Raw genomic sequence first — 18,461 nt, 5'->3', positions numbered from 1 at the left:
AATAGAAGTTTGCCATATTCACGTTCTCTCTCTGAAGAGGCGATCTGATTGGCGAAGACTATTTAAACCTACCAAGCCGTTTAAAGCGTACATAGATTTGAAACGGTTTGGTGTCTTGTGCGAAGTGTGCAAAAGAAATCTATACCGTTTATTCATTTCTCTCTTGGAATTTTCTTTGAAAACAATGGCATCGAGAGATGATGACAAACAAAATATCCCCGAACTTATATTCGACGCAGGGGCTAATGTAACGTACAGGAAAGGCAGATTCTTCGGAAAGGCAAGGCTGTTTTTTTTTCTCTCGTCTTGATTATGATGTATTGATTTTATTTGTATAGTTATGGCTTCAAGTATATCGGTTTAGTGGTTTGTATTAAAGTTTTTGAACTTGAATATGTTACGTTTTTTCTACCAGGGTGGTTTTGCGAAGTGTTACGAGATAACTGATATGAAGACCGGCAATGTGTATGCTGGTAAAATTGTCTCCAAGAATCTGATGACCATTCAAAATTACAAGGAGGAGTTGACGCAGGAAATAGCTATTCATCGAAGTTTAAACCATAGAAATGTGGTGGGATTCCATGGATTTTTTGAGGATAATCAGAATGTCTATATTGTGTTGGAACTTTGCAGGAGAAGGGTATGAAATTTATATTTCTTATGATGGAATTGCCTAGTTAGACTTTTACAATAGGTGTTGCTAGGTTTGATGTATTTCAGGTATTTTCTAAATGAGATGTATTGACTGGGTCCATATTCTAAACACCAGAATACATGGAATGCATCTCTGTGTTAAATATCTTGTAATCTTAACAAGTGCTGCTCTTTTTAGCAGACTGCTAATGTTCCTGATGTGGTAGACTGTGTTAGTCGTAGCATACAATATTCCTGTTCTCACATTCATTCATGGAGCTGACCTCTTCTTGAGAAGCTGCCAATTGTGTAGCTACTCAAGAACTCCCTAGCAGTTTATGGAACCAGAAAGTTCATTACCTTTTTCACAAAAGCCCTCCAATAATCCCTATCCTGAACCAGGTCAATCCAATCCATACCATCCCATCCTATCTCTCTAAGGGCTGGAACACACACCAACATCAGTCATACGACGTCCATACCGTTCGTGTCGCATCAAGTAGTAGAATATAAAATGTAGTCTTAGCTTTCATACGTGACAACATACAACATCTACCGTACGGCAGTCGGAGAGCCAAGAAATGTATTTGGTCGCTCTAGCATGAAAAGGAGGTCGTATGGCAAAGAAATCGTACGACATTTTTCCATACGACCAATGTCGCTGTGTGTGTGTTCCAGCCCTAAGATCAATTTTAATATTGTCCAACCACCTACATCTTGATCTTCCTAGTGGTCTCTTTACTTCTGGCTTTCCTATTAAGATCCTATATGCATTTGTCTTCGCCCCATTCATGATACATGCCCTTCCAATCTCGTCCTCCATGAATTGATCATTCTAATTATAATGGAGAAGAGCACAAGTTATGAAGTTCCTCATTATGCAACTTTCTCCAACTTCCCCTCACTTCATCTCTTCGGTTCAAATATATTCTTCAGCACCCTGTTCTCAAACACCCGCAGTCTATGTTCCTCCCTTAATATCAGAGACCAAGTTTCACACCCATACAGAACCACAGGCAAAATTATAGTTTTGTATATTCTAATTTTTATGCTTTTAGACAGCAGATGAAGAGACGAAAGGTTCTGCACTGAATGGTAGCAAGCATTACCCGAGTTCAGTCTCCTCTTAATTTCCTCATGAATCAGATTTTGATTTGTTATAATCATTCCCAGATATCTCAAAGGCCTCATTTTCAAAACATCTGTGTCCTATCTTTACATCATGATTTTACCCTGCATTTTGGTTATGACAGCAACGTATACTTCCTCTACTGTACAAATTTCATAATCTTTTGTTTCCAGTCAATGATGGAGTTACACAAACGCAGAAAAGCTTTAATTGAGGCTGAAGTCCGATATTATATGCGTCAAATACTGCTTGGTGTTATTTATCTCCATGAACAGAGGATTATCCATCGTGATCTCAAACTTGGGAATTTATTTCTTAATGATGACTTGGAAGTGAAGATTGGAGATTTTGGCCTTGCTGCTAAGATTGAATTTGATGGAGAGAGGAAAAGGTTAGGTGCTCATGAAGATCTCTCGAGTTAAGTAATGCTAAGAGAACAGTGATGGCAGCCATGTCAACTTGTGAGGTGTGAACAAATGGTGCAGTTCAGTGGATAACAGTGGCAGCAGTTAAGATGTCTGTCTTCTGGACTCTGACTGTGTAGTCTGGTAGATGGTTACTAGTGTACTGGGGTAGCATACTGCTTCCATCTTAATACACAGTGTCACATCTCAGAAGGCTGAATTTTTAATATTCTTTGTTTGAACACCTAAAGTAAGAAACGATACTGTTCTTTGACACAGGACCTAGAAGTTTGGTGTGTTAATGTATCTTTAAAACACATGGAACTTACATTAAGACATTATTTTATCGAACTGGAAAACACATTGAAATTTATTATATTAACACATTGCGGACTGGTTGTTTAAATATTTAAATCACCCTGGGGACTGGGGTTTTTAAGCCTAGCACCTTAACTTGTGCACTGTTCACTTTAAAAATTAATATAAAATCTCCTAATTAATTTTGTGAACTAAAATTTTTGGAGAACACTTACCAGAGCTCCTAGAAGTGCTTGCATGTGTAATATCTCTGGAAACTTTCATCGGAGCTCTCACTTTCACTGGATACAATATTTTGGGGGCCTGTCACTCTCACTTTCACTGAGGCTGGCCTCACTATCAGAAGACGAAACAGTTGGCAAATCTGATAGCTCATTGGATAACAAATCTAATATTTCTTGTTCTCTGAGAGATCGCTTCGCCTGCAACTGCTTTCATCTCTGATCAATGTTGCCCTGCTAACTTCCTGGTTCATACGTGGAAGCTTGGACTCGAACAAAGGCTTTTTTCTTTAGGGTGTGACAGGAAATGAGCGTGATCATGTTACTGGCTAAGCTAGCAAATATTCCCGAGGTCAACTACACAGTAGTTATGATGCAACACACACAGCGAGATAGAGTCGGCTGCAACATAACGCATCAGAAAAGGGCCAATTGGCCTGCCCGGTCCGCAACGCTATAGAAACGTAGAGGGCCAATTGGCTCCTCCGGTCCTGAATGTGTTAAAAGGGATAAATGTTACAGTTAAGTTCAGTTTAAAAATTAACTGGTGTTATAAATGGTGAGTATAGTAAATAAGTTGGTCTGTTTGAGAAAATTCTGGTTTTGTTTCCCGAAAGTTTTTTAAATACTCTACCCCAATCTCATCTCAGGTTATCAGCTCATATACTTATCTTTAGAAATCAAGTTTATGTCGAGAATTTTTTAGAAATCTAAGTATAGTATTTTTTCCATTTTCATTTTGTGTTTTAATATACAATTCTTTATTAGAGTCTGTCACAGTTCAACAATACAGTGGTCAAGGCTAAGCTAATTTTAGCCTTGACCATTGTATTGTTGTGTTGCAACAGACTCTAATAAAGAATTGTATATAATAACACAACAGGATGCACAAAATGAAAATTATAAATGCTAGTCAAGCAAGCAGCATATATAAATACATGAATACTAATAGTTAAGCTAATTTTAGCCTTTACCATTGTATTGTTGTGTTGCAATGGACTGTAATAAAGAATTGTATTCTAGGAGAATAGTAACCTCCCAATTTCCAAGCATCTGGAATTATCACTGAACAAACAAAAATTTAAAAGAAATTTACCATATTTATGAAGTTACTCAAAAGAAATTTGTGATCTGCATATGTTCACCTGCCATGTAGTGGTTCTACCAGCTGCCACTTGCATCATTGCTGTGTGTCTTCCCTTGCACAAGTATCGATCATTAACAGTAGAAACTGGTTGAATGTTTGATCATGTTACATTATGTGCATCTGATATCTTTCAGCGGTTTATCTGTTATGTCACCTAGGAAGATTCGTACACAAGAACTAACATGCCAACTTATTTTGACTTTGTATTGATTTTTTTGTAAGAGTGACGTATAACTAGCGCACTCCACTCCCCACACATGTTGAATAAATGGCAATTTACTGTAATAAATTTAATTTCAACTACCAAAATATATTATTCAGGCAATAACTGTTAAAAGAAAGCCAGTCTGAGACTAGATCAAGCAGAGAGTTTGGAAAATTTCTGATGAGGTGGATTTTTTCAACTGACCTAATCCTTCCAGCTGCACTATGGCCCTGGGGTCAACTCAGCCTCTAACAGAAATGAGAACCACGAATCTTCCTGGGGGGTAAAGGGCGGCTGGAGCATTAGGCTGACAACCTCACTGCCTTCTGTGAGCCGATTGTCTATGAAAAATGCGGGAGTCTCGATGCCTCACAACTCTATGGATCTTCACGGTCTGTTACAGTGATAGCTTTACCTCTTTTTTTCTGGGAATTGAAATAAGAGTTTTCTCTACTAAACCAGTTTCTTCACTAATTGCAGTTTATTATACTAATAAATTTCTTAGAGTGCATTAAGTGTCCAACTTATCCCTTTTAATATCAGAAATTTTGATGGAAAATTTTCTTCAGTGATAAAAGAATTCAGTTATAGGGCCATATCCAGTTTCACCATGGGCAGAAAGAGATTCTGTTGCAAAGTTGATTTGTGCTGATGTTGCCAGCCATTACAGTTGTAATGGATCATGTGCAAAATTTAAAGCAGTTTAAAATTCTTAAAGTGTGACAACAAAGAATTGAAAATTTTTTCAATTTGGTCTCAAAAGGTGAGAATTGTGTGTGCTTACTAATTACTGTTAAAGCCAGTAAGGTCTAACCCTTTATAACTCGGAAATTCATTGTGCTAATAGCAAGTGCTCTGAATGCTTGTTTGTGTTGCAGGACAGTTTGTGATACACCCAACTACGTTGCTCCAGAAGTCGTGACCAAGAAGGGGCATAGCTTTGAGGCGGACATCTGGTCAATTGGCTGTATATTGTATGTATCCTAAATGCCAGTTTTGAAAACCAAGTGAACTGACTCAAGTGGTAACATTTCTCACTCATATTTTGGAGGTCCCAGTTTGAATCCAGTCAGGACCTTGGCTGTTCTGACTGAGGTTCTCTGATTTTCCTAGTCCATCCAGTAAGTGCCAGAATAGTAGCTTAATTTATGCCACAGCCACTGCCATCCGGTTCATTATTGTCTAATCAGCCTTTCACCAGATGCTAAACACTCTAGATAACGATCATAGTTAAATAAATGAAAAAGGTGTTAATGCTCCTTAGAGTCTTCAACATTCAGTGTACACATGGTTGTTATTCATATGTATAGATATGTTATTTTATAAGAATATTGTACAATACTTATGTCAAAAACATATAATTATAGATATATTACTACACTTATTACCCTTTGAAGCCTGAATATAATCTAAATAATATTTAGAAATTCATCTCCTATCACCTAATAAAATACACTGTATCTCCATTATAAAGGCCAGCTAGTTAATCCTGTTAAGGAAATAATCACTGTTTATTGTGAGAATCCTATGAAAACTGTGAACATGCAACGTGGGCAAAATGAAAATGATTTGCATCATTACTTCTGTGCTGTAAAAGATTGAAATTTTTCAGTGAACATTCATTCTTCTACAGAGTAGGAGTTAGATAAGAGAGAATGGTTTGTTGCTGGCCTAAGTACTTTTATATTATTATATACTTAAGTATTTTTATATCACATGACAGTATCTTGTCACTTTTATTGACTTGGTTCATCCTGGTCGGTCACGCTAGGAATAGTATAAAAGATCATCAGCGCTGTCCAGTGTGACTGATAAATTCTTTTTTAATAATTCATCCTGTACATATTTCGGTCGGTGCAACCATCTTCAGAAGGATATATCAATACATGCAGAAACCGCTATTACAATGTCACTGGTCACTACCAGTACACAGACATCAGCATTATAGTGTTATGAAATATAAAATATTAGTTTTTAACAATTCGAGTGGTGTGCATGAATGTATTAACATAACACAGCATGGCCCAAACAGCTGAACGACACTCAAGAATCCTGTTCTTCAAACAGCGGAACCACGCCCCGGTACACACTTATCTCTCTTTAAAGAGAAGCAGTACGAAGGGCACAGACCAAACTGGTTCTACATTTTAACAAGTTCTTTAAACCACGCAGTAAACAGACTAGTTGTAAAGATTTATAAATGTTTTAATAAATTCATGCACATTGTTTTATTTGTTAAAAGCTAATATTTTATATTCATAACATTGTAACGGTGATGTCTGTGTGTACTGGTAGTGACCAGTGACATTTTAATAGTGGTTTCCGCATGTCCTGATATGTGCTTCTGAAAATGGTAGCTCCGACTGAAACACGTAAAGAATGAATTATTAAAAAAAGTTATCAATCACACCAGACGGCGATGATGGTCTTTTATACTCTTGTGACATTGGTACTTGTCATATGAAAGTCATGTTAATGTCTTGTAGTTACATTATTTATATTTTATTATGTGGTGTATTATTTTCATTGCAATGCATTTCTCTTACACGATCTTCGAAAATCCTTTCTTGCAAGGAAATGTTCTAAAACATCAAACCAATTTGGTTGGTCTAACAGTATCACCCCAGACCCATGTTCACCAGGTTCTTGGTTTGAATTTTGCCTGGGGCATCAGCTATTGTGACTGGTTTACTCAGTTCCTTTAAGCACATTTAAGAATATTATCTTTTTAGGCCACAGCCACTTCCTTACATTCATTTATAATTCATTATTCATTCAACATTACATAATCGAGATTTTGACACTGTAAATTACCCTATAAAGACATATCAGAATGTGCTTTCACATATGTCAGTTTCACAGGAGCAGATGTGCTAAGGGACATTGCATGATCTTAATCTTAAACTGAAGTTAAGAACCAGCTTCACTTGTTAAATATTACGAATCTAATAACAAATTTTGTTTCCTAGGTACACACTGTTGATTGGAAAGCCACCGTTTGAGACTAATTCGCTGCCGGAGACATATTCTCGGATAAAGAGGTGTGAATATAAGATACCAGCATCCTCACAGATATCAAGTTCTGCCATTAAAATGATCCGAGCAACACTCCAGCTGGATCCCAAGTGCCGACCAAAGGTGGAGGAACTTCTCAACAGTGAATTTTTCACATCTGGTAAATATTTGTGTTTTTTTTTTGTTTTGTTTTGCAATGGAATTGTATATTTAGAAATTATTTTCTTTATGGAAGTTGGAATTTGTTAATAGAGTTTGTAGAGAAACAGTTTCAATGACATAGAAATGGAAAAAGAATGACCAAAGCAAGGATATTGAGAAGGGTTTTAGAATTAATCTTTTGAGAGACAGGACTGGCGGCCTATTTTTTTTTCCCCCTAAATGTTCAAAAAGCTGTTCCAGGATATTAACTGTATTTATTATATTTATTAAAGTTATGTCCAGATCAAAATGGAACTGCTGCAAGAATTAATCCATTTACCTGTATACAGAATTTTAAAATAGAAGTTTCTTGCAAAACATGAAGGCAACCAGCGTATGGTCTGCAAAGCTGTCTTCAGATATGATTTAAAGTTAGACAGGCTGTTGAGGGTTGAAATTTGAAGGCAGGAAGGAGACCTCTTGATGATCAAGCACGAGATGATTTAGCCAGGGCTGGAAGACATCAAGAAAAAGGGAAAGAGCTGGCAGGAAGTGGATAAGGGTAGATTACTTTAAGAAAGAAGGGATTGCAGACTTTTTGTCCATTGATCTGTATAAAAACGAAATTCTGCTGGATGATGGAAGATTTTCATAACATTTTCCTGATTATATAGGAGGTAAGAAGTTTATTTTTTCTTTTCCTCAGGTTACATTCCATCCCAGTTGCCTGTATCCTGTTTGACTGTGGCCCCAAGAGCAGATAAACTGGAGAAGGTTGTGGGCAGGAAACCTCTTCTTGAAGTCAACACCATTAGTGAGTTTGATATTAGTGCAAGACACAACGCACTCTCCAACTTAATCACTGTAGCTTAGTTTATCAATATTTTGAACATTATCTGGAACTGTGAGGAATCTAGCCTTACAAAATGAGATTTGTACCTTAAGATTAGCAACACAATTGAGCATAAATAGGAGGGTTAGAGTTTGGGTGTTATGCATCAGCCTTTAAATTATATTCACATCCAGTTAGCATTTACCATCAAACAGTATTACTGTTACAGTCTGGCAAGACACTGGTGATAGTAATGCAAGAGATGTAATTTGTTGCTAGGCAATGGCACAGTAAACACACTGTTATGTCATCAAACAAGTGAGCCATTGCTATGCAGCAATAGAAGAGCTGTTCAAGACAGTGTTCTCTGTGCAGCCCAGCCTGAGGCCATAACAATCACCAACCAACAGTTCCTGGAGATGATAACAGACTGAGGCTCAGCTTGTGTCACAGTAATTTGTTAAATGCTTTGATTAGAAGTAGTGTTGTAGTTATATGTTGCAAGTGTTCAATAAACCCAAACCCCATGTCTAGTCACTGACACATGGCAGTACTGACCTAATATTTAAAAATAAATAGAAAATACTATTTGCACTATTGACACTCACTTTTCAGTACCTATAAGCTTCTAGTTTTAGTGGGTGCCTGCAGAGATCATCAACTCATGATAAATCAAAGCTTTGCAATTTCAAAACAAACAGTTATGTTCATTTCCGCAACACCAGTCAAGGGCATGACAAAGACTGGCTTCTTTCTCGTTCTGAAAGTATCTATGAGTTCAGAGACCCAAGATAAGCTGATATGAATTAACAGACTTCTTAATGTTGTCTGAGCAAGATCAAAATTTGACAGTCTAGTGCAAGCATGGTAATTTTTGCACTCCAGTACACCTGTTGTGACATGCAGCAATGGAAACTACAAACAGTCCTCATTCAGAGGAATGCACTGAGAGTTTTGCACAGCAGCAGCAATAGTGAAGAGGATGTTTCCCCTGCACCAGAACCAAGCAGTGGCCATATAAGAGCATTGAGAGCAAAGCCTAGATAGCCAGACCCTGAGTCTCAGGCAGGCTGGAAAGACAGGGATATGCATTCTCTGGCTTGCCAGGGACAGCCAAAAAGTTTTAAGTTGCTGTAGACAAATCACTGATTCATGTATTCAGAATTCTTTTAAAATTTTTGTAATTATATGGGATGAAACTAACTTGTATGCAATACAAGTAAAGAAAAAAAGTGAAACAGGACTTTTCAGGAAGAAAAAGTCACTATTTACTGAGTGGAAATCTGCCACATTGTAATAACTGAAAGTATTATGTGTGATCATCATTCACGTGTCTACATCATGTAAGCTGTCTGTGACTGTTGAGAAAACTACCAATGCACACCTTGGGTATGGTATGCAACAAATTTGTTTTGATTCTGGCTATGTTGGATGCCAATAACAATGACATTCAAGTGCCCAGGAGACCTGCAGTCTGTGACCACTTATTCAAAATCGTTCTATATTATGTAAGATTTGAGGCTTTCACGGCGGTGACTATGAAGAAAGCAGTCTTCTGGGATTTGGCACCGTGTATATGTGGTGTTAACCGACGTTTCGGAGGAACGTATCCCCTCCATCTTCAGGGTAGAAGAAAAAATATAAGAAATCTGCAAGCGAAGAGACCGTGAGAACCGGTAAAAGCAGACTGGTCTCTGAAATGTCGGTTAACACCACATATACACGGTGCCAAATCCCAGACGACTGCTTTCTTCATTCTATATCAGATTGTCGTACTTCAAAATTTTAATTATGCACACATGGAAAAGGACTCCCTCATTACTGAGGTAGTTCATGCATTTTGAGGGCACATATTCTGGGTATGCATGAAAGGAATGCCATGTACATGTGGAATTTAGATTTTCCAGCTGTGTGAAGCAAATGGTGGCTATGTACAAAACACTGGCATACAGATCACAACATTATGTCTAGTATTGCCACTTGATTGTGTCAGCAAGTCAAGAGCAAGGGGGAAGGATTGGATCAATGAAATGAAAATAAATGTAAATGTAACGGACGTACTCTATATATGGATTGATGGAATTCTAGCCTGACTCCTTAGTTGTCTGTGAGCATATAAGACAGTGACTGTGAACTCATTAATGTCCAATGCAAAAGGTATACCTGAATAGGTATTTTCAATGAAACTGGAGGTAATGAAAAATTGTTTGCCATTGGCTTCACCTCTTGTCTATAAAATGGAAAGACAGCCAGGACACACACACGCACACACACACACAAACTGTACTGCCAACAGGAATAAGTTAGTTGAGGCACTGGCATCCAGCTGATAGCACCAAATGCTGACACTAATTCCAGAGATCAGTAAAACGAGAGAAGAAAGTTCTCTTCAACGTCTTCAGTCTGCACATGGCCAATGCCTACATACTGCACAGTAAAGAGAACAGAGGAAACATTCCACTGGAGCTGTTCTATAAGATGATAGCTGAAGGGTTGATCAACAGTGCAAGGTAAGATATTCAGGAATGGGCCAGGAGTTCTTCTGCAGGCAGATTTAATGAAGAGACCATTTTCCATACAATAATGTGGTAATTCATAAAAATGAGAGGACAGTCTGAACACACCTGTGAATTGTGTACAGACAGTGATGCGAGTATCCAGTGAACAGGAAAACCACCAAGGAAGTTTACGGCAATGTGCTGCCAGAACTGTGATGTGGGGATCTGTTCGGAGGAGTGTTGTTAATAAGAACATGGGTATTGTGGTGTAAGATATAGAATGCGAGAAGAGGAAACTAAATATTGAACCTCATGAATGTTATGATAGAGGATTCTCATGTTTTGTAGGTGAAGTGGGTGCAGGTGGTTCAAGTCCAAAGAAAAAGACTGGATCCGGTCATCCCAGTGGCAGCCTTCCTCGACACAATAGTGATCAGCGTGACAGTCCAGCAGCTGACTCTCATCACCATCTTCTCACCCTAAGAGACCAGTTGTGTTCTCTGCTCAAATCAAACCCTAGCAGAGAGACCAGAGTGTCTGGAGGTAATGACAGCTTTGTATATATGTTAATGCAGCAGCTCCTTTTGCCATTTCCATGTTTGTGAGGGCTGCAACCAGTTGTCTCGAAATGAACAGGTTCACTTTTTGTCTGTGGACAGTAAAAGATGTTCTGAAAAACTGAGATTACTTGATGAATGTTGCCATTTCCAAAACAGTGTGAAACAGTGAAGTTCTGTTGCAGTGAATATGGGTGCCATGTTGCAAAATACTTTCACACTTGCCTCTTCAGTTCCGTCTATTCATTTTTATTTGTGTAGTACTGAGTCACCTTGCCTTGGATATGCTGTTTCCATTACAGGGTAACCTGAACTGCCTGCACAGATTTCACATCTCATTGTTTCTTACTGCACTGAGGCCATGGAGGGTGGGGCTGACCGTGCTTGAGGCTTCAATTCTTTTGCCTATCACTGTACTTGTTTCTAGTCCTCTCTGACGTACTTATGTCCACCAGCAGAAAGCACTTGCTACTAGTGAAGGTCATCTCTATCAACATCAGGTGCAAAAATTGCTGGATGACTGGAGAGAAGTAGGGAAGCAGGGAAGTATGCTGGAGGTGGAAGGGGGTGCAGAGCTGGTTGTTCCGTGGCCTTCTTTCTTTGGCCTCAGTATAATCACTAGTACTGTAAATGTAATTTTATTTCCACCTGCATGCTATTGTTTTTCACGCCCTTCATGGCCAATTCATTTTCATTCATCATTCTCATGTGATCTGCGAATTTGTCGTTAAATTTAACTCTAAAGTTCCCAAATCCTGTGTTCCAGATGAAGACACTGACCCAGCTGAGGGCACTGACCCAGCTGCTCAGCCTGTTGTTTGGATTAGTAAGTGGGTAGATTACTCAGACAAATATGGGTTTGGATACCAGCTTTGCGACGAAGGTGTCGGCGTTTTGTTCAATGATTCGACCAAGCTTGTCATGTTAGCTAATGGAAAGTAAGTGATTTATGTTCCATTAATTTTGGTGTCTGATGACATGACCAGAAAGTATTATCACCTCTCCTACATTGCTAACACCGTCATTCCTGGCAGCTGTTCCCCGTGTACGTCTCAGCCCAGCCATTTTTAGCACAACATTAGTGGCTTGCACTATCTCATGGCAGAGATATGAATAGCAAACACTTTACATATGTCAAAAGAACTGCAAATGGTAGCTACATGCTCCATCTAGTGACATTAAAAATAATTATTTTGTCTTCCTATGGTGTGTTACTCCCTGACCTATTGAACTGATTTTTCTAACATTAATGCACTGGACTTGTATTCAAGAAGCATTGTTTTAATGTTGACCAGGACGTCAGCTACCCTGGCAGGTTCTCACAGTTTTTCTCATTCCCTGCAAGGACAGAAGAAAACCTCAGGATCAGAACATGACCATTTCATGATATATTTCTGCAAATTTAGAGCTTATATTGCTTAGAACCCATGAGAAAGAAGCACATATAGAAATGTTAGTACCACAACTTGTGAATGTATGCCACGATTATGTTCCTGACTTACAGCTAAATCATTTCATAGTTTTACTTGATGTCAGAAGCAGAGCCAGCATCTGAAATGTGTTACATTAAACAAAACAGATACTGGAAAATGTCAAATATATGTATCAGTTCAAGAAATTTATAATTTTTTTCTTGTACACTTAGCATCATGACCTTATGATTACTGTAGTTTGGTAGCTATGTTCAAACATTTTAGATGAACTTGTAGCCCCCATCTAAATGTTGGTACCCAAGTACCAGAGTACACAGTCTTGCATCCCAGAAGACTGTGATCTTAATATTCACAGCCTCAAGAGCCTCAAATCTCATCACAGTTTTGTGACTAATTTAAAGTCGTGTTTACACATTATGGGAACCAATGTATGCAGGACAGAGGTCTGCACTCGACTGATAGATCTGTACGGAATGGTACTACACTTAGGTTCCATCCATCAGACCCGCATCCAAGCCAACTCCTTGTGCCCTTTATGATGCTTGACAGCCTCAGCAAGTGAAACAGTGCCACTTTTACAAACATGTATTTTCAGTTATTCATTATTTTATGGTATTAGTCTGAAACATTCTTATATTGTTTGCTTTTGTATTTTCATTCCTAGATTATATTGGCTAACTATAACTGACAACCTTTCTTAGGAATGTGCAGTACATAACCCGTGAAGGAAAGGAGTTCTACTACTTGATGGAGGAGTACCCGGACACATTGGACAAGAAGATGAAATTGTTGTCATACTTTCGTCGTTATATGACTGAACATCTAGTGAAAGCTGGTGCAACCGTTCCCGTTCGTGAATGTGACTCTCTAAGCAGAGTGCCTTACTTGACCCGGTGGTTCCGCACCTCATCAGCTGTTGTGATGCTCCTGACCAATGGGACCCTGCAGGTGACAAGGGCCAGATTATCTTATTACTTTCATTCCTTCGTTCAGTGATCTCTAGGATAGATTTTGTTACAACGGTAAAATTGTACTCTTGTGAAATCCCAATTCGATGCTAAAGCCCAGTATAAGCAATGTATCCTGTCTCACATTTAGTGAATTTGATTTAGTAAGCAGTCTGAATTTAGTGCAAGAAATTTTCAACCTTGCAGGATTTGAATCTTGATTTAATGCAGCTGTGATTTTAACAGCAATTGATACTCATTTCTCTGCTACAGGTTGTAAGGGCACTGTCATGATTGTTTCCTATGTCAGTAATTATTTAAGAGAATCTGATTTTTTTTTGTAGAAAATTTCTTTGCTTATGTGGTGAAGTTATTTTTATCACAATTATCTATAGAAATCTTATTAGAAAATGGTGAATCATTATTGATTTAATTATACATAATCCCATTTAAAGATAACCTTGATGTAAATTAAGGAAAGGCAGTCAATAAATAGGACTTTCACTACAATGTCATACTAATTGAGTTCACAATACAGCCGGAACTGATGCTGGCCACATTCAGTTATCAAACTGACAAGTGTGAAGAGCATAAGAGAGAAGGGGATCAGCATTATAGGGTAGAATATGGGTCTAGGGATAAATTTGTGACCATTTTCAAATATATCTGATGATTTCGTTAGACATTTAACAACAACATTGAGACGGTGGTATTGTGTAGTTTGGTAGGTAGATTCTGACATTCATAGGAAACCTGTTGCCTGTACTCTTTCACTGTGTGAGGTCTGCAGGTTCCTCTAAAAGTTGGTGCCTGTCTACCAAACCATGTCCCTTAACATTTCACCACAGTGAGAGCATCAGATCTCAGAGCATAATCTCCATCTCTGTGCTGTGTTGCAGATCAACTTCATGGACCACACGAAGATCATCATGTGTCCGCTTATGGCTGCAGTCACGTATATAGATGAAAACAAGAACTTTCGCACTTTCCGGTTTAGTTCAATTAAACAGAATGGTTGTAACGAATATCTTGGCTGTTGCCTTAAATATGCTTTGGACAAGATAAATCTTATTCTGTCAACATAACTGAAAGTTTTTGATATGCTTTGTCAAGATGATGTAATTGTTTGAAAGCTGGTATTTTGTCATAGGGTGAACATTTCACATTTTAAACTGTGTGTGTGCCCTTTGCCTGTACACATGTCAGTATTTTATATCAGTGATACTGGATTTTGCATTTGTACGCATGCACAGAATGGCAGCAGTCATATTTCTTCCATAACAATGATTGGACAAAATCCCATTGAGGCTATTGAAATTGTTCTTTCATCTTTCTTTCTAATTACAAAAGTGTGGTTGCCACAGTAAATACTGGTTTCCTCCAGCATGTTCTTAAATCATTGGTTTTACTTGTGTTTTTGGCTTTCATGTGAAGGAATTACCAATTGCTCACAAATCACCCAACCTGCAAGTTGATTTTAGGTTGCACTTCAACTAAATGAGTTTGTCGCCTCTGACGACTTAACAGCTGTCTCTCCCCCCNCTCGCCTCTGACGACTTAACCGCTGGCCCCCCCCCCCCCCCTCCCCGGTCATCCCTCTTCACAACTTTAGCTTTCATAAAGTTATATAGCAGCATTCAATGTCTGTTATGCTACGGGTGGGAAGAACTCTTTGGTTTTGCCTGTGTTTGAGACAAACTAACTGAAAAAGACGAAAAAATTTCAGGTGTGAAATCTTCGTTGTATTATTACATTCTAACTTTTAGAAATTCATCTTTATTTTTGCCTTTCAGATTATTAAAAAATATGAATTAAAAATTTTAATACAATTTGTAGGGATTTTTATTGCACTTATTTTTGTTCTTTTTACATCCTTACATGGTCAGTGATTTAGATGTATTTTAATTTGTTCAGAATTCCAATTTTAGATAATTTTAAAGCTTTAACTTAATTTTACTGTCTTGCAGATCTGAATGCTGAGCATTCCTTTACAAACAGCGGCACAGACCCACGTTTCCTGTTATTGCAGAGACCATAATTGTAAATAATATGTTATTTTCTGCTTCACATTGTTGTCTTGTATGCTGGTAAATTTCATAAGTTGTTCTGGCAAATTGTATTGTAGTTAATGTATTCAGTAGCTTGCAGTTTGCCCCACACAGCACATGCAGTTATTATTCTATTTATCTTTTACTTTGTAGGATATGTAAGTTTATACAAACAGTTAAGAGCTCAATAAGAACTTGAATAAGGTTTCACATTGTTTTTTCTTTCAATCAGTAAAATTTCAAAATTTTAAGGTTGAGAATAGTGGACTGTTGTATAAAACTCTTATTTTGGGCATCACTCAAATAAACTGTTGTGGTTCAGAAATTGCTTCTGTTTTATTCTTCAGGTGAACAGGTTATGCCTTGAAGTTCGATAGGTTCTTTCGCATCCTGTTCACCTGAAGACAGGAATAGAACTAATTCCAAAAATTAATGAATTCATACAATGGACAAAGTCCAAAGTAATAGTTTTAAACAGTGTTTTGTCATGGTTGAAAAGATTTAAATTTATTTTGGTGGAATTTTCTTTGTACATCCATCGATTATAACTGTTCATTCAAAGCGGTTTAAAAATGTATGGCTTATTAACTACACGTTCACTTGATTTTCATATACCAGGGTCCCAGAAAGTTGCAACTGATTTGGAAAGGTTCTTATTTTTAATGTGCTACCTGTCTTGCACTCCCCAGTAATGCTGTGACGATATTTTGTAGTTCTGCTCTCGATGAATTTTTATATTTGATGAATGACTGCATTGAAATGGCTTCGATGAATGTGATCAATTAAATCTCGAGAAAAATTAGTTCATTTTTTAGCATTCTGTGACTAATTGTGTGTATGTATGAGTGACATATGTCCAGTTTATACTTCTAATTCCATGTAATTGATAGGTAAAGGTAAAGTTGTCCCTGTGCTTAACTACGCCATGAAGACGTATGGGGGACTGGATGTATAGCTCCACATTTTCTTTACCTCAGCACTAGTTGGAGGTGAGTGGTCAGCTTTATGCCCCAGCTACTTTACCCCCGGGGAAAGAACACATGGTACCCTTTGGATAGGATGGGTGGATCCCAGAGCCAGTCTGGATGACATGGAGAAGAGAAAATTCTTGACCTTGATGGGACTTAAACACCAACCCATAACCAGTCACTCTACCGACTGCGCTATCCCGGCTTCTTTCCACATAACTGATACTCATGCATAATCCTGATGTGGGAGCCAATATTTCACAGGCAATTTAGGGTCCTAAGATGTCATATTCTGACAAAGCTTTTAAAAATACACGACTTTTGCTTGTCATGAAAACTGACACAGTGAGTGGATAAAATATATATATTTAGCCTCACATTTTATGATTACTGAAAAAATGAACATTGTTAATGGGCATGTCAGAGAAATTTACTGTGAGAGCTGTGAATGTTTCTCCTCAGCCCCTCATATACACCACTTCCTTCCACACTTAAAAAATGAGCAAGCTGTCAGAATTTTATGTTATGTTTGCTAACTTGTGTTCTGAAGATCTCTATTAGCAGAAATTTTAAACAAAAATAGAATTGTTATATTAGTTTTAATTTGTATGTTTACCATGCCATTCTTTTTTCATCTTGCGAGACTTTTGATATGGTCATTTTTGAATATGAAAGCCATAGCCATGTTTTGATTGTGAGCCTGTGGACATCAGAAATTTGTAGAAATGATGGAAATATTCTCCTCATATTGAAATCAAATCGCCTTATTTGCCAACTAAATTTTTGCAACATTCAAGGTCCTCACAGCAGTGGATAATAAAAATTATTAGTCTTCTGGAATGTGACATTGCATGGTTTGGTAGAGGAACTTGCTGTCTCCAATCTCTGTCCCGAATACAGAGACGTCAAGCTACTCTGAAATATTGGTACCTATCTTTGACATTACACATCACAATGCAGATGAACTGTAATCTTCAAATTCTTTGCAAATCTATTCCTAATTTGTGTTAACATTCACTTGCTGAAGGTATGAACATAACCACATTGCATGAAGTCTGAAATTATTTTGTCTTCTATTCAGTTAATTCTTTGTCACACTGACAGAATATTTCAGATAATGTTCATTGACCATAATGAGGTCTGAATGTTGTATGCAGACCATGAGGTTTGTATAAGTTCTCTGTCTCATATATACTATGTACAATATACAGGCTGGTCAAGCATGATCTAATTTCTGTCAGGACAATTAACTTTTTTCTTTACTGTTACATGCTTCACATTTTGAAAGCTTTCATCTGTCTCCCCAGCAGATGATAAGTTAATGGCTTCTTGTCAGTGGCTGTATTTTGACTCTTCTCCGGATTATGGCACTGTGTAGTCTGGTTTGTGGCTACCAACATTCAAGATAGAAATGAGCTGAGTTGTGGAACTAGCTCTGATNTTCCTTCCCCTGGCCCAATCCCCCCCCCCCCCACCTCTGCTCTATATCCAACCACTCGTGAGTCCTCTCCATGTAAATATTTGGGACATGGAATTGGTACAGATCCTGTATCCTCCATTACATTGACTTGTGTAAACCCGTTTAAAGAACTTCACACGCTCTTGTGGCAGTTCTGTGAGGCTCCATCTTGCTGAAAGTAACATGTGTATGAAGTAAGTACTTGTGAGAGTCCCTTCTGGAATAAGGGTTCTCAGAACAGTGGGATGCATCCCGGAGGTGGAGCTCGACAGTGAGGTGGGCGGGATGTGATATTTTGAAAATAGTAACTAATTAAACCACAAAAACTTGTTCATGATTTCTTGTAATAATATTCCTGATGACAGAACTATTTTTTATATACTGAATGTGAAGTTCTTTATTACATCCATTAATAGTTTAAATAGTGTGAAGATGTACATAACTGTGGAGGATATTTCTAGGGGAAAAAGAAGCCTTGTCTTTACTACTGTATAACTATAGTGTTT

The 18,461-nt window shown here is 37.8% G+C and overlaps 1 protein-coding gene across 1 annotated transcript; it reads left to right on the top strand.

Annotated features, from left to right (window-relative positions):
* The first annotated feature begins 81 nt into the window (after positions 1–81).
* LOC111862822 (serine/threonine-protein kinase polo) lies at positions 82–15,015 on the top strand. The gene is made up of 10 exons (XM_023848546.2): positions 82–280; positions 416–640; positions 1,936–2,153; positions 4,936–5,031; positions 7,027–7,232; positions 7,920–8,027; positions 10,892–11,086; positions 11,867–12,038; positions 13,235–13,481; positions 14,380–15,015. The coding sequence occupies exons 1-10, from the start codon at positions 185–187 to the stop codon at positions 14,563–14,565; spliced, it is 1,749 nt and encodes a 582-aa protein (XP_023704314.1). The 5' UTR covers positions 82–184; the 3' UTR covers positions 14,566–15,015.
* The last annotated feature ends 3,446 nt before the right edge of the window (positions 15,016–18,461 follow it).

Source organism: Cryptotermes secundus, unplaced genomic scaffold (assembly GCF_002891405.2).
Source record: "Cryptotermes secundus unplaced genomic scaffold, Csec_1.0 scaffold462, whole genome shotgun sequence".
In the NCBI taxonomy this organism is placed as follows: Eukaryota; Metazoa; Arthropoda; class Insecta; order Blattodea; family Kalotermitidae; genus Cryptotermes; species Cryptotermes secundus.
This window is presented reverse-complemented; position numbering and strand designations above follow the sequence as displayed.